Source organism: Pan troglodytes, chromosome 20 (genome assembly GCF_028858775.2).
Source record: "Pan troglodytes isolate AG18354 chromosome 20, NHGRI_mPanTro3-v2.0_pri, whole genome shotgun sequence".
Taxonomy (NCBI): Eukaryota; Metazoa; Chordata; class Mammalia; order Primates; family Hominidae; genus Pan; species Pan troglodytes.
In genome coordinates this window covers 7,222,705-7,248,799 of record NC_072418.2, presented here as the reverse complement: position 1 = coordinate 7,248,799, position 26,095 = coordinate 7,222,705, and the positions used below count along the sequence as shown (strand labels likewise).

The 26,095-nt window shown below is 51.0% G+C and overlaps 1 protein-coding gene across 2 annotated transcripts; it reads left to right on the top strand.

The window, feature by feature from the left end:
* Positions 1-63: 63 nt before the first annotated feature.
* On the top strand, positions 64-11,541 carry ARRDC5 (arrestin domain containing 5). Of its 2 annotated transcripts, XM_054674001.2 has the most exons (4): positions 64-453; positions 4,803-4,926; positions 6,077-6,224; positions 10,973-11,541. In XM_054674001.2, the coding sequence occupies exons 1-4, from the start codon at positions 159-161 to the stop codon at positions 11,498-11,500; spliced, it is 1,095 nt and encodes a 364-aa protein (XP_054529976.1). In that variant the 5' UTR covers positions 64-158; the 3' UTR covers positions 11,501-11,541. The 2 variants fall into 2 exon arrangements, with proteins under 2 accessions (XP_054529976.1, XP_001140793.2); XM_001140793.6 differs by lacking the exon at positions 4,803-4,926 and having other exon boundaries at positions 71-453; positions 6,019-6,224.
* The last annotated feature ends 14,554 nt before the right edge of the window (positions 11,542-26,095 follow it).

Sequence of the window (26,095 nt, the reverse complement as noted above, 5' to 3'; positions counted from 1 at the left end):
CAGTGAGGACTACAGGTTTCCCAATCAACCACCCACCCTAAACAACAGTTTTGCCTCCCCTCCTGGCCACTGGGGTCCCCACTTCCCGGAACTCTGAGCTGAGTGATGTCATAGATGGATTACCTCACTAGGGCCAAGGAACCGGGAATTTCAGGGACATGGGGGACGGAGAGGAATGCCTCTCTACCCCCCAACCCCCCATGTCTGTGGTGAAGTCGATCGAATTAGTGCTGCCCGAGGATAGAATCTACCTGGCTGGCTCCAGCATAAAAGGGCAGGTGATCTTAACCCTGAACAGCACCCTGGTGGACCCCATAGTGAAGGTGGAGCTCGTGGGAAGGGGTTACGTCGAATGGAGTGAAGAAGCCGGGGCATCCCGTGATTATAGCAGAAATGTTATTTGCAACAACAAGGCAGACTACGTGCATAAGACAAAGACATTCCCAGTGGAGGGTAAGGACGAGGCCAACAGCCACCCCTAGCCATGACAGGAACCTGGGTCTGGAAAATAAACACATCCGAGAGTCAATCAACAAAACTCTAGGGCTATCAGAAATAGGGAGTGGCCTGATTTCTCCCTAGGAGGGAAGCCATGAAGAACAATGACCATCAGATACACAAAACGCGAAAATAACAAGACATAAGGAGCTGATCGGAACCCCGATATTCAAAATGAAGGTTCAAAGTAGTCTCCTTGGAAAATGCTCAATCCAACAACTGCCTTTGAGAGGCCTCTGAGAAGTCTTATTCTTTTACAGATAAGTTTCACTCTGACAGCAAAACCCCAGGAGACAAAGTAGGCAGTCCTGTATTCATGGGGAGAGACAGTGGAGGTGGGCCAGGCACAGTGGTTCATGCCTGTAATTCCAGCACTTTGAGAGGCCGAGGTAGGTGGATCACTTGAGGTCAGGAGTTTGAGACCAGCCTGGCCAATATAGCGAAACCCCATCTCTGCCAAAAAATACCAAAAAATTAGCTGGGCGTGCTGGCATGTGCCTGTAATCTCAGCTACTTGGGAGGCTGAAGCAAGAGAATCACTTGAACTTGTGAAGGGGAGGTTCCAGTAAGCTGAGATCGCACCACAGCACGCCAGCCTGGGTGACGGAGCGAGATTCCCTCTCAAAAAAAGAAAGATAGTGGAGGTAGAAAAGCTAGGGAGACCTTCCAGAGAAGGAATAACTAGTCCCCAGTTCCACCAGGTCAGATCTGAAATCTGAACAAATGTCACAGAGTCTGCTGAGTTGTCGGGGGAATTATATGTCCTTTGCAAAATGTGTTTGTGGGGATATTCCCAGGTATTAAGCAGTCAAGCAGAACACGTGGCCAACACTTGGCTGAACAAAGTGTAATTTAATTTAATTTATTTCTGTATTTATTTATTTGTATCTTATTTATTTATTTATCTATTTTTTGAGACACAGTCTCGCCCTGCTTCCCAGGCTGGAGTGAAGTGGCACCATCTCGGCTCGTTGCAAGCTCCGCCTCCCAGGTTCAAACGATTCTCCTGCCTCAGCCTCCTGAGTGGCTGGGATTACAGGCACCCGCCACCACGCCCAGCAATTTTTGGTATTTTTAGTAGAGGCAGGGTTTCACCACGTTGGCCAGGCTGGTCTCGAACTCCTGACCTCGTGATCCGCCCACCTCGGCCTCCCAAAGTACTGGGATTACAGGCATGAGCCACCAGGCCTGGCTTATGTATTTATTTTTGAGACAGGGCCTCGCTCTGTTGCCCAGGCTAGAGGGCAGTGGTGTGATCAAAACTCACTGCAGCCCCAGCCTCTCTGGCATAAGCGATCCTCTCACCTCAGCCTCCTGAGTAGCTGGGACCACAGGCACATGGCACCATGCTTGCCTAATTTTTGTTTATTTTTTGTTTTTGTTTTTTTGAGACGGAGTTTTGCTCTCGCTGCCCAGGCTGGAGTGCAATGGCGCAATCTCGGCTCACCGCAACCTCCTGGGTTCAAACGACTCTCTCTTAAAAAAAGAACTAGCAATTTTTTTTTTTTTTTGAGACTGAATCTCACTCATTGCCCAGGCTGGAGTGCAGTGGCGTAATCTTGGCTCACTGCAACCTCCGCCTCCTGGGTTCAACCGATTGTCCCGCCTCAGCCTCCCGAGTAGCTGGCACTACAGGCATGTGCCACCACTCCCAGCTAATTTTGTATTTTTAGTAGAGACGGGGTTTCTCCATGTTGGTCAGGCTAGTCTTGAACTCCCGACCTCAGGTGATCCACCCACCTCGGCCTCCCAAAGTGCTGGGATTACAGGCATGAGCCACCACACCTGGCCATTTTAGACTTTAAAAATTTAGATGAGATGATCTGTTCCACCAGAGGAGTACTCTGCAAAGAGGGGACAACCAAGCACAGAACTGAGTGATAGGAGGGACTCCAGCCATGCAAATATCCTGGGGACAAATGTCAACTTACCAGACACTAATACTGAGCAATTATGTGACCTCTCTGGCTCTCAGTTAACCAATCTATAAAATGGGAGTAGGAAGAGGTCCTATTTCATAAGATTGTGTTAAGGACTTAATGATTTAATGGCACATAAAGGGCTTAGAATAATGCCAGGTATACAGTAAATGCTTAAAAATTGCTATTTCTGGCCAGGCACGGTGGCTCACACCTGTTATCCCAGCACTTTGGGAGGCCAAGGTGGGCAGATCACCAGAGGACAAGAGTTCAAGACCAGCCTGGCCAACATGGTGAAACCTTGTCTCTACTAAAAAATACAAAAATTAGCCGGGAGTGGTGGCACACACCTGTAGTGCCAGCTACTTGGGAGGCTGAGGCGGGACAATCGGTTGAACCCAGGAGGCGGAGGTTGCAGTGAGCCAAGATTGCACCACTGCACTCCAGCCTGGGCAACAGAGTGAGATTCAGTCTCAAAAAGAAAATGTTGCTAGTTGTTTTCTTTTCTTTTATTTATTTACTTTTTTGGAGACGGAGTCTCCTCTGTCGCCCAGCGTGGAGTGCAGTGGTGCAATCTTGGCTCACTGCAACCTCCGCCTCCCAGGTTCTCGCCATTCTCCTGCCTCAGCCTCCTGAGTAGCTGGGACTACAGGTGCCCGCCACCGCGCCTGGCTAATTTGTTTGTTTTTTTTTTTTCAGTAGAGACGGGGTTTCACCGTGTTAACCAGGATGGTCTCCATCTCCTGACCTCATGATCCACCCGCCTCGGCCTCCCAAAGTGCTGGGATTACAGGCATGAGCCACCGCGCCCGGCCGCTAGTTCTTTTTTTAAGAGACAGTCTTTACTCTGGCACCCAGGCTGGAGTGCCATGGCGTGATCTCAGCTCACTGCAACCTCCACCTCCTGGGTTCAAGCAATTCTCCTACCCCAGCCTCCTGCATAGCTGGGATTACAGGCACATGCCACTATGCCCTACTAATTTTTTGTATTTTTAGTAGACACAGGGTTTCACCATGTTGGCCAGGTTGGTCTCAAACTTTTGACCTCAGGTGATCTGCCCCACCTCAGCCTCCCAAAGTGCTGGGATTACAGGCATGAACCACCATGCCCATCCCAGGTTTTTCATTTATTTAATAAACATTTTTTTTTTTGAGATGGAGTCTCACTCTGTCGCCCAGGCTGGAGTGCAGTGGCGCGATCTCGGCTCACTGCAAGCTCCGCCTCCCAGGGTTCATGCCATTCTCCTGCCTTGGCCTCCCGAGTAGCTGGGACTACAGGCACCCGCCACCACGCCCAGCTAATTTTTTGTATTTTGTTTATTAGAGACGGGGTTTCACCGTGTTTGCCAGGATGGTCTCGATCTCCTGACCTTGTGATCTGCCCGCCTCCACCTCCCAAAGTGCTGGGATTACAGGTGTGAGCCACCATGCCTGTTCCAGGTTTTTCATTTATTTAATAAACATTTATTGAGTGCCTACTGTGCACAAACACCATGCTAGGTGCTGGGGATGCAGCAGTGATGAAAAAAACACAGCCTGGGCCGGGCACGGTGGCTCACGCCTGTAGTCCCAGCACTTTGGGAGGCTGGGTGGGCAGATCTCCTGAGGTCACGAGTTCAAGACCAGCCTGACCAACATGGCAAAACCCCATCTCTATGAAAAATACAAAAATTAGCCAGGCGTGGTGGCACGCGCCTGTAGTCCCAGCTACTTGGGGCGCTGAGGCAAGAGGATCACTTGAGCCCAAGAGGTCCAGGCTGAGTGACAAAGTGAGACCCTGTCTCAAAAAAAAAAAAAAAAAAAAAGTCAAGCCCACCCAATGGCTTATGCCTGTAATCCCAGCCCTTTGGGAGGCCAAGGCAGGTGGATTATCTGAGGTCAGGAGTTCGAGACCAGCCTGGCCAACATGGTGAAACCCCATCTCTACTAAAAATACAAAAATTAGCCAGGCGTGGTGGTGCACACCTGTAATTCCAGCTACTCAGGAGGCTGAGGCAGGAGAATTGCTTGAACCTAGGAGGCGGAGGTTGCAGTGAGCCAGGATCACGCCACTGCACTCCAGCCTGGGTGACAGAGTGAGATTCTGTCTCAAAAAAACAAAAAAGAAAGAAAGAGACAGGGTCCCTAGTATCTTTGGGATTGCCATGGGCCAGGGAAGATAGAAAATGCTAAGAGGATTTTTGAGAAGTGCAAGAAGGAAAACGAAACAAAGGTCATGGAAATGGCAGTTGTGTGAGAGTCTGCTTCCTAGACCATCACTCAGTTGGTCAATCAATATGTATTAAGCACCCACTGTATACCATGCACTGAAGGTCAAGCTCTATGAGGGCGAAAGTTTTCTCTGCCTCACATACTACTTTGTTTATTTATTTATTTATTTTTTAGAGACGGCATCTCGCTCTGTCACCCAGGCTGGAGTACAGTGGCATGATCTCGGCTCACTGCAACCTCCGCCTCGCACATTCAAGCTATCCTCCCACCTCAGCCTCCTGAGTACCTGGAACTACAGGTGTGCGCCACCACACCCGGCTAATTTTTGTATTTTTAGTAGAGATTGGGTTTCGCCATTTTGGCCAGGTTGGTCTCAAACTCCTGACCTCAGGTGATCCGCCCACCTTGGCCTCCCAAAGTGCTGGGATTGCAGGTGTGAGCCACTGGGCCCAGCCAGTTTGTGCCTATTATCCCAGCACTTTTGGGAGAGTGAGGCAGGAGGACTGCTTGTGGCCAGAAGTTCAAGACCAGCCTGGGAACCATAGCAAGACCCTGTCTCTACCAGAAATTTAAAAATTAGCCAGGCATGGTGGCATGGGCCTGTAGTCCCAGCTCTTCTGGAGGCTGAGGTGGGAGGATCACTTGATGTCAGGAGTTGGAGGCTGCAGTGAGCATGATCACACCACTGCACTGCAGCCTAAGCAACAGAGCCAGACTTTGTCCCTACAAAAAGAAAAAAAAAAAAGATATATTTGTTGAACCCTGAAGGCCTGACTTCCACTTTCTCAGGCTCAGGGCAGGGATATGCAAGAGCCCTTCAGTGGTTTCGGGTGACAACTCCAGGCATGTCACCCACCCCAGGGCATCCCACTCCAGCCCAGCTGCGACCTGATATTTATAGGCCCAGCAGGTCCTAAAAGCATAGAGCTCAGTTTAACTCAGGAGGAACAGACAAGCCAAGCCCAGGACCCGCCTCCATGCCAAAACAATAAATCAAGCAAAAAAAGGCCAGGTGCAGTGGCTCACGCCTGTAACCCCAGCACTTTGGGAGGGCGAGACGGGCGGATCGCCGGAGGCCAGGAGTTCAAGACCAGCATGGACAACATGACAGAACCCCATCTCTGTCAAACATATAAAAATTAGCCAGCTGTGGTGGTGCACGCCTGTAATCGCAGCTACTCGGGAGGCTGAGGCAGGAGAATCGCTTGAACCTAGGAGGCAGAGGTTGCTGTGAGCTGAGATCACACCACTATACTCCAGACTGGGCAACAGAGTGAGACCGTGTCTCAAAAATAAATAAATATAAAAATAAAGCAAAAAAAAAAAAAAAGAAGAAGAAGGAAAAAAGATTCTAGAACCTTCTGATGGCATCGGTGTGTTTTGCTTTCAGATAATTGGTTAAGTGCAGGCAGCCACACCTTTGACTTCCATTTCAACTTACCTCCCAGGCTTCCTTCTACCTTCACCAGCAAATTTGGCCATGTCTTCTATTTCATACAAGCTTCCTGCATGGGCAGGGAACACATTTTAGCCAAGAAGAGGATGTACTTATTGGTTCAAGGAACTTCCACCTTCCACAAAGAAACCCCATTCCAGGTACCGATGGGGGAAAGGCAGAGGTGGGAACAATCTCCAAGCTCCAAGGAGGAAGAGGGAAGGTGGGCGGGCAGGGGACAGAGAAGGTCCCATGGGGAGAAGGGAAGGGTGTTGGCAGCTTCCCAGGCCCCGAGATTTCACAAAAGGTGAGTCAGAAACCTTAGGGCAGCTGGAGGTCAAGGCTGCAGTGAGCCATGTTTGCACCACTGCACTCCAGCCTGGGCGACAGAGTGAGACCCTGTCTCTAAAATAAAATAATATATATATATGTATATGTGTGTGTGTGTAAATATATATATATATATTTTTTTTTTTTTTTTGAGATGCAGTCTCGCTCTGTCACCAGGCTGAAGTGCAGAGGCATGATCTCGGCGCACTGTAACCTCCGCCTCCCAGGTTCAAGCGATTCTCCTGCCTCAGCCTCCTGAGTAACTGGGATTACAGACGTGCACCACCATGCCCAGCTAATTTTTGTATTTTTAGTAGAGACAGGGTTTCGCCATGTTGGCAAGGCTGGTGTCTAACTCCCGACCTCAGGTGATCCGCCTGCCTTGGCCTCCCAAAGTGCTGGGATTACAGGCGTGAGCCACCATGCCAGGCCAACATTTTTTTAAGAAAAGAAACAAGGGCAGGAACTAAGCCAGTGGTTTTCAACTGTGGCTGTTTTATCCCCATAAGGGACATTTGGCAATGTCTGGAGACATCTGTGGTTGTCTCAACTTGGGGGGTGCTCCTGGCATGGAGTGGGTGGAGGCCAGGGACGCTGCTCAGCACCCTGCAGTGCCCAGGACGGCCCCACAGGAGAATGGCCCAAATGTCCACTTGTCAAGAGGGAGACACGACCCTGGGGAAAAGCCAAGAAGAGGCCCCACAGGGTGACCCTCAGGGTGGGAGAGAGGCATGTACACTCAGTGGCCCTCCAGCACTGACCTTGGAGCTCCCAGACAATAGAGGTGGTGGCCTCTGTCCAGGAGAAGGACGGGCAGTGCAGCCTCCGCTTGGCTGAGTGAAGGACTCGTTCTGGATCCCTTCCCGAGTCCAGGTGCAGAGGCGGAAGTCGAGGTGGGAGGAGGGACGTTGGCCAAAGTCACTTCACGTCTCCAGGGAGTCATTTGTCATCAGAGCATTGGGACAGGACAACAAATGTCAGAGGGCTGGCATTTTTTTTCCTTTTTCTTTCTTTCTTTCTTTTTTTTTTTTTTTTTTTTTTTGAGACGGAGTCTCACTTTGTCACCCAGGCGGGAGTGCAGTGGTGCAATCTTGGCTCAATACAACCTCTGCCTCCCAGGTTCAAGTGATTCTCCTGCCTCATCCTCCCAAGTAGCTGGGATTAGAAGTACCCACCACCATGCCCAGCTAATTTTTGTATTTTTTAGTAAAGACGGAGTTTCCACATGTTGGCCAGGCTGTCTTAAACTCCTGACTTCAGGTGATCCGCCTGCCTAGGCCTCCCAAAGTGCTGGGATTATAGGCGTTAGCCACCGCTCCTAACCGGTACCGCTATTAAAAAAAAAAATGTAATAGCTCATTTGGAAAGAAAGGGACATTGGTAGCTCTTGGCACCTCCTGATACCTCCTTCAGGACCAGGACAGAAATACCAGCTTTGTCTGGAGTTAGGGCAGCAGGTTCTTTCACACCTGCAGGGTCCTAACGCATGCTACGAATTTTCGAATAAGACTGCAGGGATTTACAATGTAACCAGATTCAATTAACCTTCAGGAGAGGAGGGGGAGCTCCAGCTGCTCCTGAGGAGGCTGAAGAGAAGCCAGAGGCAGAAAAGTGGGAGGTGAGGTCAGAGGGGGTCAAGGGTCTGCCTGAGTTCTCAAAAAGGAAACATACCTGACTTCCTGCAGTATGATTTTCTTCTTCTTCCTCTTCCTCTTCTCCTTCTCCTTCTTCTTTTTTTTTTTTTTTTGAGACAGAGTCTCGCTCTGTCGCCCAGGCTGGAGTGCAGTGGCGCGATCTCGGCTCACTGCAAGCTCTGCCTCCCGGGTTCAAGCGATTCTCCTGCCTCAGCCTCCCGAGTAGCTGGGACTGCAGGCGCCCGCCACCAAGCCTGGCTAATTATTTTTGTATTTTTAGTAGAGACGGGGTTTCACCGTGTTAGCCAGGATGGTCTCAATCTCCTGACCTCATGATCCACCCACCTCGGCCTCCCAAAGTGCTGGGATTACAGGGGTGAGCCACCGCACCCGGCCTTCCTTTTTGTTTTTGTTTTTTTTTTTTTTTGGAGACAGGGTCTCACTATGTTGCCCGGGCTGGTCTTGAACTTCTGGGCTCCAGTGATCCTCCCCCGTTGGCCTCCCCAAAGTGCTGGGATTACAGGCGTGAGCCACCATGCCCAGCCAGCAATGTTTTTCAAACCACAGGTCACGACCCAGTCATGGGTTGCAAAAATCCATTTGGTGGAATACAAGCATTTTCTTTTCTTTTCTTTTCTTTTTTTTTTGAGACAGAGTCTCACTCTGTTGCTCAGGCTGGAGTGCAGGGCTGGATCTCAGCCTCACTGCAACCTCAGTCTCCCAGGTTCAAGTGATTCTCCTGCCTCAGCCTCCTGAGTAGCTGGGATTACAGTTGCGTGCCATCACACCCGGCCAACTTTTGTATTTTTAGTAGAGATGGGGTTTCACCACGTTGGCCAGGCTGGTCTCGAATTCCCGACCTCAGGTGATCCTCCTGCCTCGGCCCCCCAAAGTGCTGGGATTACAGGTGTGAGCCACTGCGCCTGGCTATATATATATAATATATATATAATATGTTATATTATTATAACATATTATATATAATAATATATTATATATATTCTAATAATATAATGTTATATATATTATATTATTATTGTATATATATATTTATTTTTGAGACGGAGTCTTGCTCTTTCGCCAGACTGGAGTGCAGTGGCACAATCTCAGCTAACTTCAACCTCCACCTCCCAGATTCCAGCGATTCTCCTGCCTCAGCCTCCTGAGTAGCTGGGATTGCAGACACCTGTCACCATGCCCGGCTAATTTTTGTATTTTTAGTAGAGACGGGGTTTCACCAAGTTGGCCAGGATGGTCTCGATCTCTTGACCTCATGATCCACCCGCTCAGCCTCCTGAAATGCTGGGAGCGCCTGGCCATATTTTTATAAAATGAAAGAATAGGCAAGAATCTAAATAGGCAATATCACAAAAAATCAATTTAGCAGGTTGCAACCATTTTTTTATATTAAGATAAAAGAACAGAACAGGCAACAAGTAGAATAAAAATATCAGAAATAACAATTTGCTATGTTGCAATCAACTTTTTAAAAATAAAAGCAGGCCGGACACGGTGGCTCATGCCTGTAATCCCAGCACTTTGGGAGGCTGAGGTGGGAGGACTGCTTGAGCCCAGGAGTTTGAGACTAGCCTGGACAACATAGTGAGACCTTCTTTCAAAAAAAAAAAGCTGGGGTGTGGTGGCACGCATGCCTGTGGTCCCTGCTACTTGGGAGGCTGATGGAGGAGGATCACTTGAGCCCAGGAGGTCAAGTCTGCAGTGAGCCATGAGTGCACCACTGCACTCCAGCCTGCATTAAAAAAAAAAAATGCCAGATGCAGTGGCTCATGCCTGTAATCCCAGCACTTTGGTAGGCCGAGGTGGGCGGATCACAAGGTCAGGAGTTCAAGACAAGTCTGGCCAACATAGTGAAACCCTGTCTCTACTAAAAATACACAAAAAATTAGCTGGGTGTGGTGGCGTGCGCCTGTAATCCCAGCTACTCAGGAGGCTGAGGCAGAAGAATCACGTGAACCCGGGAGGCAGAGGTTGCAGTGAGCCAAGACCATGCCACTGCATTCCAGCCTGGGCAGACAGAACGAGACTCTGTCTCAAAAAAAAAAAAAAAAAAAAAAAAAAAAGGAAGAGAGGAGAGGAGGAGAAATTGATATTCAGAATGGTATATGGCCTTGCTCCAGGCACACTGGGAGAGGCCAAGCATGGTGGCTCACGCCTGTAATCCCAGCACTTTGGGAGGCCGAGGTGGGCAGATCACCTGAGGTCAGGAGTTCATGACCAGCCTGGCCAACATGGCGAAACTCCATGTCTACTAAAAATACAAAAATTAGCTGGGTGTGAACTCGGGAGGCTGAGGCAGGAGAATCGCTTGAACCCGGGAGGCGGAGGTTGCACTGAGCCGAGATCACGCCACTCCACTCCAGCCTGGGCAACAGAGCAAGACTCTGTCTCCAAAAAAATACAAAAAACAAAAAACAAAACATGCTGGGAGATGGGAGATGACTCCAGGTTTTTGACTGCAAAATCCCTAGGCTTCCAGATTCCATCTTAATGCCTCTTCCTAGGAGAGCCCCCAAAGCCCCAGAGGCTTTTTTTTTTTTTGAGATGGAGTTTTGCTCTGTAGCCCTGGCTGAAGTGCAATCACACGATCTCGGCTCACTGCAACCTCCACCTCCCAGGTTCAAGAGATTCTCCTGCCTCAGCCTCCTGAGTAGCTGGGATTACAGGCATGCTCCATCACGCTCAGCTAATTTTTGTATTTTTAGTAGAGACGGAGTTTCGCCATGTTGGTCAGGCTGGTCTTGAACTCCTGACCTGGTGATCCTCCCGCCTCGGCCTCCCAAGGTGTTGGGATTATAGGCGTGAGCTATCGTGCCCAGCCAGCCCCACAGACTTTGAGGAGTTCCCAGGGTGGATCAGGCAGGCAAGTGGATTTTGTGGTCCTGGTCCCTCACGGTTGTCTGTTCCCCCACATTTTCCTCTTCTAGAACCCCTTGATCGTGGAGGCTGAGGAGAAAGTCTCCTACAACTGCTGCCGCCAGGGCACTGTCTGCTTGCAAATCCAGATGGAAAAGAACACCTTCACGCCAGGAGAGAAGGTCGTCTTCACAACAGAGATCAACAACCAGACCAGCAAATGCATCAAGACGGTCGTATTCGCCCTGTACGCCCACATACAGTACGAGGGCTTCATGCCGAGTGCGGAGCGGCGGTCTCGGCTGGACAGCAGCGAGCTTCTGAGGCAGGAGGCCAACACCCCCGTGACCCGCTTCAACACCACCAAGGTTGTCAGCACCTTCAACCTGCCGTTGCTGCTGTCCGTGAGCAGCAGCACGCAGGACGGTGAGATCATGCACACTCGCTACGAGCTGGTCACCACCGTGCACCTGCCCTGGTCCCTGACCAGCCTCAAGGCCAAAGTTCCCATCATCATCACCAGCGCCTCAGTGGACTCTGCCATCTGCCAGCTGTCAGAGGACGGAGTGTTACCCGTGAACCCAGATCACCAGAATTAAGTGCCCAAACTTTTAAATATTAAAAGCTTTATTAGTCTCTACCGGGAGGAAGCCCTCTCTCTTGCACAGGTGACTCTGAGATGAGTCGAGGAGTGGGCAACAGGTTGTCTGCAACCTCCCCAAGCTCTAGCGGTTTAGGTATCCGTGTCTCCCCTCCCTAGAACTATCACTGAATGCCTGGAATGGACAAAGGAAACCGGGACGGTCTCCCAGGACCCAAACCCGGCATAACCTGCCTTTTCCACCCTGAGTCTGCCCCAGCCTACTGGGGTCTCACAGTGCCAAGACCAGGGGTCCTACCTGGGGAGAATTCTCCCCTCTGCTAATGTCTGGTTGTATTGGCTGTCACAACTGCAGGGGATCGGGGGAGAAGAGTCTTATTGGCGTGGAGAGGGTGGAGGCCAGGGATGCTGTTCAGCACCCTGCAGTGGCCAGGACGGCCCCCACAATCAGGAATTGTTTATACTGAATGTCAACAGTACCAAGGGGGCTGAGCATGGTGGCTCATTCCTGTAATCCCAGGACTTTAGGAGGCCATGGCAGGAGGATCACTTGAGACCAGGAGTTTGAGACAAGCCTGGGCAACATTGTGAGACCCCCATCTCTACAAAAAAAAAGAAAAAAGAAAAACTGGCCGGGCACGGTGACTCACACCCAGCCCAGCACTTTGGGGGGCCAAGGCAGGTGGATCACGAGGTCAGGCAAGACCATCCTGGCTAACACGGTGAAACCCCATCTCTACTAAAAATACAAAAACAAAATTAGCCAGGCATGGTGCTGGATGCCTGTAGTCCCAGCTACTTGGGAGGCTGAGGTAGGAGAATGCGCGCGAACCTGGGAGGTGGAGCTTGCAGTGAACCGAGATCGTGCCACTGCACTCCAGACTGGGTAACAGTGCAAGACTCCGTCTCAAAAAAAAAAAAAAAAGGAAAAATTATCCAGGCATGATGGTGTGCACCTGTAATCCCAGCTACTCGGGAGTCTGAGGCAGGAGAATCTCTTGAACCTGGGAGGCTGAGGTTGCAGTGAGCTGAGATCACCTCACTGCATTCCAGCCTGGGTGACAGTGCAAGAGTCAGTCTAAATATATATATGTATATATATATGTATATATATGAAAAATTAGCTGGCTGTAGCGGCAAACACCTTTAGTCCCAGCTATTAGGGAGGCTGAGGCTGGAGGATCACTTGAGTCTGGGAGATCGAGGCTGAAGTGAGCCATGATCGTGCTACTGCACTCCAGCCTGGGTGACAGAGCAAGACACTGTCTCAAAAAAAATAAAAATAAAAAAAAAGCCACCCACAATATCACAGTACACAGGGGGAGAAACTGTGTGCTGCTGTAATTCACAGAGGTTGCTATTGAGCCCCGGGGCTGCTCTGTGGGTCTCATACCTGAGTCAGATCCTGTGTCTCCTCTGCCTACAGCAGCTTCGGCTTCCTCCCCCGCACTTAGGATCAATGCCAAAGTCTTCCTAGTGATGAGCCTGTGCCATCTGCCCATGTGCAATCCATCAATAAGCCAGAGGGGCTCGGTCTCCACACTGCCCAGAATCTCCCACTTCTCCCCGTCCCCTGCCTCTACCCTTCTCTGTCCACCTTTTTTGGTTTTGTGTTGTTTCTGAGACGGAGTCTCCCTCTGTCTCCCAGGCTGGAGTGCAGTGGTTTGATCTTGGCTCACTGCAACCTCCACCTCCTGGATTCAAGCGATTCTCCTGTCTCAGCCTCCTGGGACACCGTGCCCGACCTAAATTGGATTTTAGAGGAACGATAGAAATATTTAGTATAAGTATATCCCATGCAATATTTGGGATATACTTATGCTTAAAAATCATTCATTGATGGCCAGGCGCAGTGGCTCACATCTGTAATCCCAGCACTTCGGGAGGCTGAGGCAGGTAGATCACTTGAGGTCAGGAGGTCGAGACCTTCCTGGCCAACATGGAGAAAACCCATCTCTACAAAAAATACAAAAATTAGCCGGGCATGGTGGCGGGCACCTGTAATCCCAGCTACTCAGGAGGCTGAGGCAGGAGAATCGCTTGAACCTGGTAGGCAGAGGTTGCAGTGAGCCAAGATCGCACCACTGCACTCCAGCCTAGGTGACAAGAGCAAAACTCCGTCTCAAAAAATATATATGTATACATATATAGGGAGAGAGAGAGAAAGCATGCAAAGCTCCATCTCAAAAAAAAGTATTGTTTATCTGCAATTCTGATTTAATTGGGCATCCTGGATTTTCCCTGGCAATTGTATTCCTGGAGCAACAAGAGGACTCTCAACACCAAACAGGCCATCCCGTTCCTCCATCAGGTCCCTACAGCATTTGAAGTAAAATCCAAAAGTCCTGGCTTCGCCTGCAAGGCCCTGCATGGCTGAAAGGAAACAGCGGCTGAGGCTGGGCACGGCGGCTTGTGCCTGTAATCCCAGCACTTTGGGAGGCCAAGATGGGCAGATGTCTTGAGGTTAGGAGTTTGAGACCAGCCTGGCCAACATAGGGAGACCCTGTGTCTATTTTTTAACGTTTCTTTCTTTTTTTTTTTGAGACGGAGTCTCACTCTGTCGCCCAGGCTAGAGTGCAGTGGCGCAATCTCGGCTCAATGCAAGCTCTGCCTCCCGGGTTCATGACATTCTCCTGCCTCAGCCTCCCGAGTAGCTGGGACTACAGGCGCCCGCCACCACACCTGGCTAATTTTTTTTGTATTTTTAGTAGAGACGGGGTTTCACCATGTTAGCCAAGATGGTCTCGATCTCCCGACCTCGTGATCCGCCCGCCTCGGCCTCCCAAAGTGCTGGGATTACAGGCATGAGCCACCAGGCCCGGCCTGTTTTTTAATTTTTCTTTATAATACTAAAATTAAATTAAATTAAATTTTAAAAAGACTGATCCAGGGTTTGTCTTCTTGGGGGAATGGCCCTGAAATACTTCTCCAGCCACCTTCGAACTGCAACATCCTGGTACCTCCCTCCCTCTTGCTGCAGGGTGTCTGTCAACCCTGCAGCCATGACACATTTGCATTTAGTGGCCCCTGCCACATTCCAGCAGATTCCGGAAAACCCAGCCTCTCCATAGGGTGGGACCAACTAAGACACTTTATTGATTTATTTATTTAAGACAGAGTCTTGCTCTGTTGCCAGACTGGAGTGCAGTAGTAAAATCTCGGCTCACTGCAACCTCCGCCTCCCGGGTTCAAGCGATTCTCCTGCCTCAGCCTCCCTAGTAGTTGGGATCACAGGCACCTGCCACCAAACCCAGCTAATTTTTGTATTTTTAGTAGAGACAGGGTTTCACCATGTTGGCCAGGATGGTCTCAATCTCCTGACCTCGTGATCTGCCTGCCTCAGGCTCCCAAAGTGCTGGGATTACAGGCACGAGCCACTGCGCCCGGACCTTTTTTTTTTTTTTTTTTTTGAGATGGACTTTCGCTCTTGTTGCCCAGGCTGGAGTGCAATGGCGTGATCTCGGCTCACCACAACCTCCGCCTCCTCAGTTGAAGCAATTTTGCTGCCTCAGCCTCCCGAGTAGCTGGTATTAAAGGCATGTGCCACCACACCTGGCTAATTTTGTACTTTTAGTAGAAATGGGGTTTCTCCATGTTGGTCAGGCTGGTCTCGAACTCCCGACTTCACATGGTCTGCAGGCCTTGGCCTCCCAGAGTGCTGGGATTACAGGCGTGAGCCACCGCACCCAGCTGAGACACTTAGTTTTTTTGTGTTGTACTGTTTTAGTTTTCTTAGAGACAGGATCTCGATCTGCCGCCCAGCACTTTGGGAGGCCGAGGTGGGCGGATCGCTTGAGGTCAGGAGTGTGAGACCAGCCTGGCCAACATGGCGAAACCCTGTCTCTACTAAAAATACAAAAATTAGCTGGGCGTGGTGGCGTATGCCTGTAATCCCAGCTACTCAGTAGGCTGAGGCAGGAGAATCGCTTGAACTCGGGAGGTGAAGGTTGCAGTGAGCTGAGATCACGCCACTGCACTCCAGCTTGGGCAATAGAGTGAGACTCTGTCTCAAAAAAAAAAAAAAAAAAAAATGCCGGGGGCGGTGGCTGATGCCTGTAGTCCCAGCACTTTGGGAGGCTGAGACGAGTGGATCACCTGAGGTCAGGAGTTGGAGACCAGTCTGGCCAACATGGTGAAACACCATGCCTACTAAAAATACAAAAAATTATCAGGGCATGGTGGCGGGCGCCTGTAATCCCAGCTACTCGGGAGGCTGAGGCAGGAGAATTGCTTGAACCCGGGAGGCAGAGATTGCAGTGAGCCAAGGTCGCACCACTGCACTCCAGCCTAGATGACAAGAGCAAAACTCTGTCTCAAAAAAATATAGAGAGAGAGAGAGAGAGAGAGAGAGAGACAGTGCACAAAACTCTGTCTCAAAAAAAATGTATTGTTTATCTGCAATTCTGATTTAATTGGGCATCCTGGATTTTACCTGTCAATTGTATTCCTGGAGCAACAAAAGAACTCTCAGCATGAAAAAGGCCATCCTGTTCCCTCACTGAAAATCTCCATCAGGTCCCTACAGCATTTGAAGTAAAATCCAAAAGGCCTGGCTTTGCCTGCAAGGCCCTGCATGGCTGAAATGAAACAGCGGCTGAGGCTGGGCGCTGTGGCTCGTGTCTGTAATCCCAGCACTTTGGGAGGCCAAGGTGGGCAGATGTCTTGAGGTTAGGAGTTTGAGACCAGCCTGGCCAACATAGGGAGACCCTGTGTCTAGTTTTTAATTTTTCTTTGTCTTTTTTTTTTGAGACGGAGTCTTGCTCTGTCGTACAGGCTGGAGTTCAGTGGCGGGATCTCGGCTCACTGCAAGCTCCGCCTCCCGGGTTCATGACATTCTCCTGCCTCAGCCTCCCGAGTAGCTGGGACTATAGGTGCCCGCCGCCATGCCCGGTTAATTTTTTTTGTATTTTTAGTAGAGACGGGATTTCACCATGTTAGCCAGGATGGTCTCGATCTCCTGACCTCGTGATCCGCCCGCCTCGACCTCCCAAAGTGCTGGGATTACAGGCGTGAGCCACCGGCGCCCGGCCTGTTTTTTAATTTTTCTTTATAATACTAAAATTAAATTAAATTAAATTAAATTTTAAAAAGACTGGTCCAGGGTTTGTCTTCTTGGGGGAATGGCCCTGAAATACTTCTCCAGCCACCTTCGAACTGTAACATCCTGGTACCTCCCTCCCTCTTGCTGCAGGGTGTCTGTCAACCCTGCAGCCATGACACATTTGCATTTAGTGGCCCCTGCCACATTCCAGCAGATTCCGGAAAACCCAGCCTCTCCATAGGGTGGGACCAAGACACTTAATTAATTTATTTATTTATTTAAGACGAAGTCTTGCTCTGTTGCCCAGGCTGGAGGGCAGTAGTGCAATCTCAGCTCACTGCAACCTCCGCCTCCCGGGTTCAAGCGATTCTCCTGCCTCAGCCTCCCTAGTAGCTGGGATTACAGGCGCCTGCCACCACGCCCGGCTAATTTTTGTATTTTTAGTAGAGACAGGGTTTCACCATGTTGGCCAGGATGGTCTCGATCTCCTGACCTTGTTTGTGATCCACCTGCCTTAGCCTCCCAAAGTGTTGGGATTACAGGCATGAGCCACCACGCCTAGTCTTTTTTGTTTTTGTTTTTGAGAAGGAGTTTCACTCTTGTTGCCCAGGTTGGAGTGCAATGGCATGATCTCGGCTCACCACAACCTCTGTCTCCTGGGTTCAAGCAATTCTCCTGCCTCAGCCTTGCGAGTAGCTGGGATTACAGGCATGCACCACCACACCAGGCTAACTTTGTATTTTTAGTAGAAACGGGGCTTCTCCATGTTGGTCAGGCTGGTCTCGAACTCCCGACCTCACATGGTCTGCAGGCCTCGGCCTCCCAGAGTGCTGGGATTACAGGTGTGAGCCACCGCACCCAGCCAAGACACTTAGTTTTTTTGTGTTGTACTGTTTTCTTACAGAGAGGATCTCGATCTGTTGCCCAGCACTTTGGGAGGCTGAGGTGATCGGATCACTTGAGGTCAAGAGTGTGAGACCAGCCTTGCCAACATGGCGAAACCCTGTCTCTACTAAAAATACAAAAATTATCCAGGCGTGGTGGTGCACACCTGTAATCCCAGCTACTCAGGAGGCTGAGGCACGAGAATCCCTTAAACCCAGTAGCCAAAGGTTGCAGTGAGCTGAGATCACACCACTGCACTCCAGTCAGGGTAACAGAGACTCTGTCTCAAAAAAAAAAAAGAAAAAAAAAATGCCGGGGGCGGTGGCTCACGCCTGTAATCTCAGCACTTTGGGAGGCTGAGACCAGCGGATCACCTGAGGTCAGGAGTTGGAGACCAGTCTGGCCAACATGGTGAAACCCCGTGCCTACTAAAAATACAAAAAATCAGCAGGGCGTGGTGGCAAGCGCCTGTAATCCCAGCTACTTGGGAGGCTGAGGCAGGAGAATCGCTTGAACCCGGGAGGTGGAGATTGCAGTGAGCCAAGATCGTGTCACTGCACTCCAGCCTGGGCAACAAGAGTGAAACTCCATCTCAAAAAAAGAAGAAATAGACATGAATCAACAAATTCTACCAATAAAGTGTGAAAAGGCTCCTCTGCCACGTTCCCCATTGGACAGATGCATAGCGGCTCGTTATCAGAGCTCCACGAAAGCTTTCCTAAGGAAGCAGTGCTTGAAATGAGATCTGAAGGATTCGCACAGTTGGCTAGGCAGAAAACAGGGAAGAGTGTGCCAGGCAGAGGGAACAGCCTGTGCAAAGGCCTGGCATATAAGGGAACATGACAGGAGCATGGAACTGAAAGTAGACTAGTGTCGCTGGAGCAAGCCTGGGGCCAGGTGACACCCACAGAGGGATTTTGAAAAAAGAGACTGCTGGGCCAGGTGCAGTGGCTCACACCTGTAATCCCAGCACTTTGGGAGGCCGAGGCAGGTGGATCACGAGGTCAGGAGTTCAAGACCATCCTGGCTAACATGGTGAAACCCCGTCTCTACTAAAAATACAAAAAATACAGCTGCTCAAGAAGCTGAGGCAGAAGAATGGCGTGAACCCGGGAGGCGGAGCTTGCGGTGAGCCGAGATCACGCCACTGCACTCCAGCCTGGGCAACAAAGAGAGACTCCGTCTCAAAAAAAAAAAAAAGAAACAGAAAAAAAAGACTGCTGGCCGGGCGCGGTGGCTCATGCCTGTAATCTCGGCACTTTGGGAGGCCAAGGTGGGTGGATCATGAGGTCAGGAGTTCAAGACCATCCTGGCTAACACGGTAAAACCCCGTCTCTACTAAAAATACAAAAAAATTGGCCAGCTGTAGTGGCAGGTGCCTGTAATCCCAGCTACTCCAGAGGCTGAGGCAGGAGAATGGAGTGAACCTGGGAGGCGGAGCTTGCAGTGAGCTGAGATCACGCCACTGCACTCCAGCCTGGGCAACAGAGTGAGACTCCGTCTCAAAAAAAAAAAAAGATAAAGAAAACAGACTGCTGTAATGACAATTGCATTTTGTTCTTTTTTCTTTTTTCAAGATCTCGAAGTTTAATAACAATTGCCTTTTTTTTTTTTTTTTTTTTGAGACAGGGTCTCACTCTGTTGACCAGGCTGGAGTAGAGTGGCACGATCTTGGCTCACTGTAACCTCCGCCCCCCAGGTTCAAGCAATCCAATCCTCACACCTCAGCCTCCCTAGTAGCTAGTAGCTAGGATTACAGGTGCAAGCCACCATGCCTGACTAATTTTTGTATTTTTTGGTAGAGACGGGGTTTCACCACGTTAGCCAGGCTGGTCTCAAACTCCTGCCCTCAAGTGATCCACCTGCTTCGGCCTCCCAAAGTGCTGGGATTACAGGTGTGAGCCACTGCCGCCAGCCACAGTTGCATTTTTGTTTTTTTTTGAGATGGAGTTTCGCTCTGTTACCCAGGCTAGAGTGCAGTGCCGCGATCTCGGCTCACTGCAACCTCCGCCTCCCGGGTTCAAGTGATTCTCCTGCCTCAGTCTTCTGAGTAGCTGGGATTACAGGTGAATGCCACCATGCCCGCCTAATTTTTGTATTTTTAGTAGAGACAGGGTTTCGCCATGTTGGCCAGGCTGGTCTCAAACTTCTGACTTCAAGTGATCTGCTCGCCTTGGCCTCCCAAAGTGCTGTGATTACAGGCATAAGCCATTGCGCCCCACCGGAGTCATGTCTCTCTCTCTCTCTCTTTTTTTTTTTTTTTGAGACAGAGTCTCGCTCTGTCACCCAGGCTGGAATGCAGTGGCTCGCTCTTGGCTCACTGCAACCTCTGCCTCCCCAGTTCAAGTGATTCTCCTGCCTCAGCCTCCTGAGTAGCTGGGATTACAGGCACCCGCCACCACGCCTGGCTAATTTTTGTATCTTTTGTAGAGACGGGGTTTCACCATATTGGCCAGGCTGGTCTCGAACTCCTGACCTCATGATCCCTCCGCCTCTGCCTCCCAAAGTGCTGGGATTACAGGCGTAAGCCACGGCACCCAGCATCTACTTCTTTTTAAATTTTTCTTGTATGGCCGGGTGTGGTGGCTCACGCCTGTAATCCCAGCACTTTGGGTGGCCGAGGCTGGCGGATCACGAGGTCAGGAGTTCAAGACCAGCCTGGCCAATATGGTGAAATCCCGTCTCTCCTAAAAATACAAAAAATTAGCCGGGCATGGTGGTGGGTACCTGTAGTCCCAGCTACTCGGGAGGCTGAGGCAGGAGAATTGCTTGAACCTGGGAGGCGGAGGTTGCCGTGAGCCGACATCGTGCCACTGCATGCCAGCCTGGGTGACAGAGCGAGACTCCATCTCAAAAAAAAAAAGAAAAGTTTCTTGTAGAGATGTGGTCTTTCGATGTTGCCCAGGCTGGTCTCGAACTCATGGGATCAAGCAATCCTCCTGCCTCAGCCTCCCAAACTGTTGTGATTACAGACAAGAGCCACCACATTCAGTCATTTCATGTCTGTTTCTTCCTCTAAGCCAATGCTAGTGATCATGAGAGCCACAAATGTAATTTTATTTTATTTTTTATTTTATTTTTTTCAAATAGAGATGGGGGGTCTCACTGTGTTGTCCAGGCTGGTTTTGAACTCCTGACCTCAAGTGATGCTCCCATCTTGGCCTCCCAAAGTGCTGGGATTACAGGTGTGAGCCACCACACCTGGCCACAAATGTTAATTTTAAATTTCCTAGGCCAGGCAAGGTGGCTCACGCCTGTAATCCCAGCACTCTGGGAAGCCGAGGCAGGCAGATCACCTGAGGTCGGGAGTTCAGGACAGCCTGGCCAACATGGTGAAACCCCGTTTCTACTAAAAATACAAAAATTATAGGTGGGAATTGAACAATGAGAACACGTGGACACAGGAAGAGGAACATCACACACCCGGGCCTGTCGTGGGGTGAGGGGAGGGGGGAGGGATAGCATTAGGAGATACACCTAATGTAAATGACGAGTTAATGGGTGCAGCACACCAACATGGCACATGTATACATATGTAACAAACCTGCACGTTGTGCACATGTACCCTAGAATTTAAAGTATAATAATAAAAAAAAATAAACTGGAAACATTGAAAAAACAAAAACAAAAACAAAAATTAGCCAGGTGTGGTGGTACATGTCTGTAATCCCAGCTACTTGGGAGGCTGAGGCAGGAGAATGGCTTGAACCCAGGAGGCAGAGGTTCTGCACTCCAGCTTGGGCAACAAAGCGAGACTCTGTCTCAAAAAAAAAAAAAAAAAAAAAAAGGAAGAAATGTTTGTGGCTTGAATAGTAACAATAGTGATCTAGGTCACATTTCTTGGGCCCTCACTTTGAGCATGACACTGTCTTAAGCCAGTTACCTGCATCATCTCATGTAGTCCAGACAGCAACCCTGAGGAAGATACCACTACCAATGCCCAGGAACTGAGGATCAGAGAGGTTCATTGATTTGCCCAAGGTCACACAGCAAACTCACTGCAGAGCCAGGACTCGAAACCAGTTCAACCAAACCGGTGATGTGAACCACTGTGAATACTCACTGCTTGCCTAAACTCTGACAGTTAGGCTGATATGAACGACCCCAGGATGGGAAATGTATGTATATATGTATGTATGTATAGTATGTATGTATTTTTGAGACAGAGTCTCACTCTGTCGACAAGGGTGGAGTGCAGTTGTGTGATCTCGGCTCACTGCAACCTCCATTTCCCAGGTTCAAGCGATTCTCCTGGCTCAGTCTCCTGAGTAGCTGGGATTACAGGCGCGTGCCACCACGGCTGGCTAATTTTTATATTTTTAGTAGAGACAGGGTTTCGCCATATTGGCCAGGCTGGTCTCAAACTCCTGACCTCAAGTGATCTGCCTGCCTCGGCCTCCCAAAGTGCTGGGATTACAGGCGTGAGCCACCGCGCATAACTGTACATTAGGGGTGGGTTCCTTCTCTGCGGCAAGGCCATCCTGGGTACTGAAGAGTGCTGAGCAGCATCCCTGGCCCCCACCCACTCCATATCAGGAGCAACCCCCAGTCATGACAACCACAAATGTCCCCAGACATCACCCCATGGGCCCTGAAGGACAGACTCACCCCTGGTTGAGAGCTACACTGTACAGTATATACTTGGAGGCCTCTGTGGAGTTAATATATCTGATAGTAAATGCTATGCATGAGAATCCCACTTCTGATGTTTATTAATTATTATTATTATTATTATTATTATTATTTTGTTTTGAGTTGGAGTCACGCTCCAGTCTCAGGCTGGAGTGCAGTGGCGCGATCATAGCTCACTGCAACCTCAAGCTCCTGGGCTCAAACGATCTGCCCACCTCAGCTTCCCAAAGTGCTGGGATTATAAGCATGAGCCATGGCGCCCGGCCTCTGCTGTTTTGTTGTTGGTGTTGTTGTTGTCTTGTTGTTGTTGTTATTGTTGTTGTTTTGGGACAGAGTCTTGCTGTCTTGCTAAGGCTGGAATGCAGTGGCACGATCTTGGCTCACCGCAACCTCCACCCCTGCCCTGGGTTCAAGCAATTCTCATGCCTCGGCCTCTCAAGTAGCTGGGATTACAGGCACCCGCCACCACACCTGGCTGATTTTTGTATTTTTAGTAGATACATGGTTTCACCGTGTTGTCCAGGCTGGTCTCACACCCCTGACCTCAGGTGATTCACCGGCCTCAGCCTCCTGAAGTGCTGGGATTACAAGCACCCACCACCACACCCAGCTGATTTTTATATTTTTAGTAGAGACAGGGTTTCACTGTGTTGTCCAGGCTGGTCTCACACTCCTGGCCTCAGGTGATTCACCCGCCTTGGCCTCCTGAAGTGCTGGGATTACAGGCGTCTGAGCCACCGCGTCTGGCCTCGGCTGTTTATTTGCTGAATGACTTTGGGCCAGTCGCTTCTGTTTCTGAGCCTCAGTTTCCCCATGTGTAAAAGGGGGATTTATTCCTAGCATCTTCCTCCGGAACACACTGGATTAAACCAGCCAATGCATATAAATGGCCTGAACCAAAGTCAGCACTCACTCCATAGGCACCACCATTACCCCAGCGGGACTCTTCTGGAAGATTCTGATCTGCTGTACAGCACCCCCAGCGGGTCCCTGCCCCCTCCTCGCCAGCTGCCTCCCATTTCCAGGCCCTAGACTCAGTGGACCACACAGGCGGGCGTTGGGGACACTTCCTGTGCAGCGGCAGCAGTACCCGCCACGCCAGGTGGGCCAACGGGAGAATGCAGCTGGGGCCGCCCCACTTCCTGCCCCCGTGGAGGGGCCTCTCATTCTCCCTGGTCCCTACTCCCAAAATAACCCTCCCCCGCCCCGGGAACCAAAGTCACCCACACCAGCTGCGGCCTCCCACTTGGGGGACGTGGGACGGGCAGGGGACTAACAGCTGCCACCACCACGGTGCCTGCCCTGCCGGGAACGTCCACCCCCTGTTGCCACCACCTCCGGCATTCCAATCCCCAAAAGTGCGGGGGGTGACCCGGCCTCCCTCATCGTCCGGGAAATATGAACTCCGAGGAAGCCGGGCTGGCGGGGAGGAAGGAGATCCTCGGCCACCTTAGGTGACCGGGGACCCTCCCTGACCCGAACCCCCAGGCCTGAGGTGCCCCCAGTTTTCACCTCGTGTGACTGTGTTGGGGAAAAGGGGCTGGTTGCCAGGACAACAGCCCCCCACCTCCGCCTGGGGAACAAAGAGGCAGCCGGGAGAGCCAAGAACGGCCTGTTCTCTCCCCGCCAATGCGGCTGGCACATCCTGGCAGCTGGCACTGGGAGGGCCGTGCCCAGAGCCGCCAGGCCTGGCCATCCTGGACACGGTTCTCCAGGGAGGGGTTGGCTGCGGGGGTGGCTGCGGCCCCAAGGAATGGAGTTGCAGGGCCCCGTGGGATCGGATTCCCAGGCAGCTGCCCCAGGCCTCCATCCTTCCCGGACATGGACAAGGAATCTGCCTGCCTGCAGGACTTGTGGGAGGCCCAAGAAGTCGTAAATGTCTGGCTCAGAGCCGGACGGGCCACCAGAGACGGAGGGTGCAGGAGACAATGGCCAGGTGGAGGCCTGGCCCGGGGTCCCCTCGGGCATTCCACGGATGGGCATGCGAGCCAGTAGGACACTCCTGGCCTAGGAGAGGGGACAGTGGGTCACAGAGCTGCTCCCCTCCCCCACGCCCGCCAGCGCCTCGCAGGGGGCAGCGGGCAGCTGGCGCCATGAGGGCCTGGGGGTGGGGACAGGCCAGGGCCTGCATGTTAAAAGACCCCTGGCTTCCTGCAGCGAGCCCAAATTGCCAGAGACAAAATCCTCTGCCTTCTCACCGTTGGGCCACAGCTGGTCAGGTGTCCACCCGGTCGCTGGAGCCACAGTGTGGCGGGGGGCAACGTGGACAAGGTCTGGCTGAGTTGCCAGGTTAATTACAAGACAGGCAGTTAAACGAATTATTGTTGTTGTTATTATTAGTATTTGTTTTTGTTTTTATTTTGAGACGGAGTTTTGCTTTTGTTGCCCAGGATGGAGTGCAATGGCGTGATCTTGGCTCACTGCAACCTCCGCCTCCTGGGTTCAAGTGAGTCTCCTGCCTCAGTTTCCTGAGCAGCAGAGATTACAGGCACATGTCACCACATCCGGCTAATTTTTTGTATTTTTAGTAGAGACGGGGTTTCACCATGTTGGCCAGGCTGGTCTCAAACTCCTGACCTCAGGTGATCCACTCCACCCCCTCGGCCTCCCAAAGTACTGGGATGACAGGTGTGAGCCATCGCACCTGGCCATTATTATTATTTTTTGAGACAGAGTCTCCCTCTGTCACCCAGGCTGGAGTGCGGTGGTGCGATCTTGGCTGACAGGAACCTCCGCCTCCCAGGTTCAAGGGATTCTCCTGCCTCAGCCTCCCAAGTAGCCGGGATTACAAACGTACGCCACCACGCCCAGCTGATTTTTGTATTTTTAGTAGAGACGGGGTTTCACCATGTTGGCGAGGCTGGTCTCCAACTCCTGACCTCAAGTGATCTGCCCACCTCAGCCTCCCAAAATGCTGAGATTACAGGTGTGAGCCACTGTGCCCGGCCAAAATGAATTATTATTATTATTATTATTATTAATTTTGAGACAAGGTCTTGCTCTGTCACCCAGGCTGGAGTACAGTGGTGCCATCATAGTTCACGGCAGCCCTGACCTCCTGGGCTCAAGCAACCTTCCTGCCTCTGTCTCCGAAAGCACTGGGATTATAGGCATGAGCCACTGAACTCCATTAAATGAAAAATGTTTAGCGTAAGTATGTCTCAGAATAATTTGGAACATACTTACGCTAAAAATTATTCACATGGCCAGGCGTGGTGGCTCACACCTGTAATCCCAGCACTTTGGGAGGCCGAGGCAGGCAGATCATGAGATCAGGAGATAGAGACCATCCTGGTTAACACGGTGAAACCCCGTCTCTACTAAAAATACAAAAAAAAAATTAGCCAGGCATGGTGGGCGCCTGTAGTCCCAGCTACTTGGGAGGCTGAGGCAGGAGAATTGGCGTGAACCCGGGAGGCAGAGCTTGCAGTGAGCCAAGATCACGCCACTGCACTCCAGCCTGGGCGACAGAGCGAGACTCCGTAAAAGAAAAAAAAAAAAAAGTGTAGCTGAGATTTGCATTTAACCAGGTGTCTTGTGTTTTTATTTGCTAACCCTGCAACCTTAGGCCAGGGGTTCTGGAAGAGGCAAGCTGAGCCCATCCTCATCCATATCCGCCAACGTGCTCCTCTGCTGGGTCCCTGCCTCAAGGTTGGCCCTGCCCCCGGAACCCCCAACCCGAGGCCTGTGTCAGCCTCACCTGTCCACTTTCCGTCTACAGTCTCTTTCTCCTCTGCCCGCACCCCCTGCAGACCCTCTGCGGACCGTCACCTCCCACTGGCCCTCCCAGACCCCCCAGGCCCCTGCCAGTCCCTGCATCTCACAGGCCCCTTCCCTTCCCCAGAGGCCTGATGAGGGCCCTCCCCTGCTCTGAATCCAACATTGCTGCCCATTGCTCCCAAGATAAAGACCAGGCCCTGGCCAGGCGCAGTGGCTCATGCCTGTAATCCCAGCACTGTGGGAGGCCGAGGCGGGTGGATCACTTGAGGCCAGGAGTTTGAGACCAGCCTGGCCAACATGGTGAAACCCCGTCTC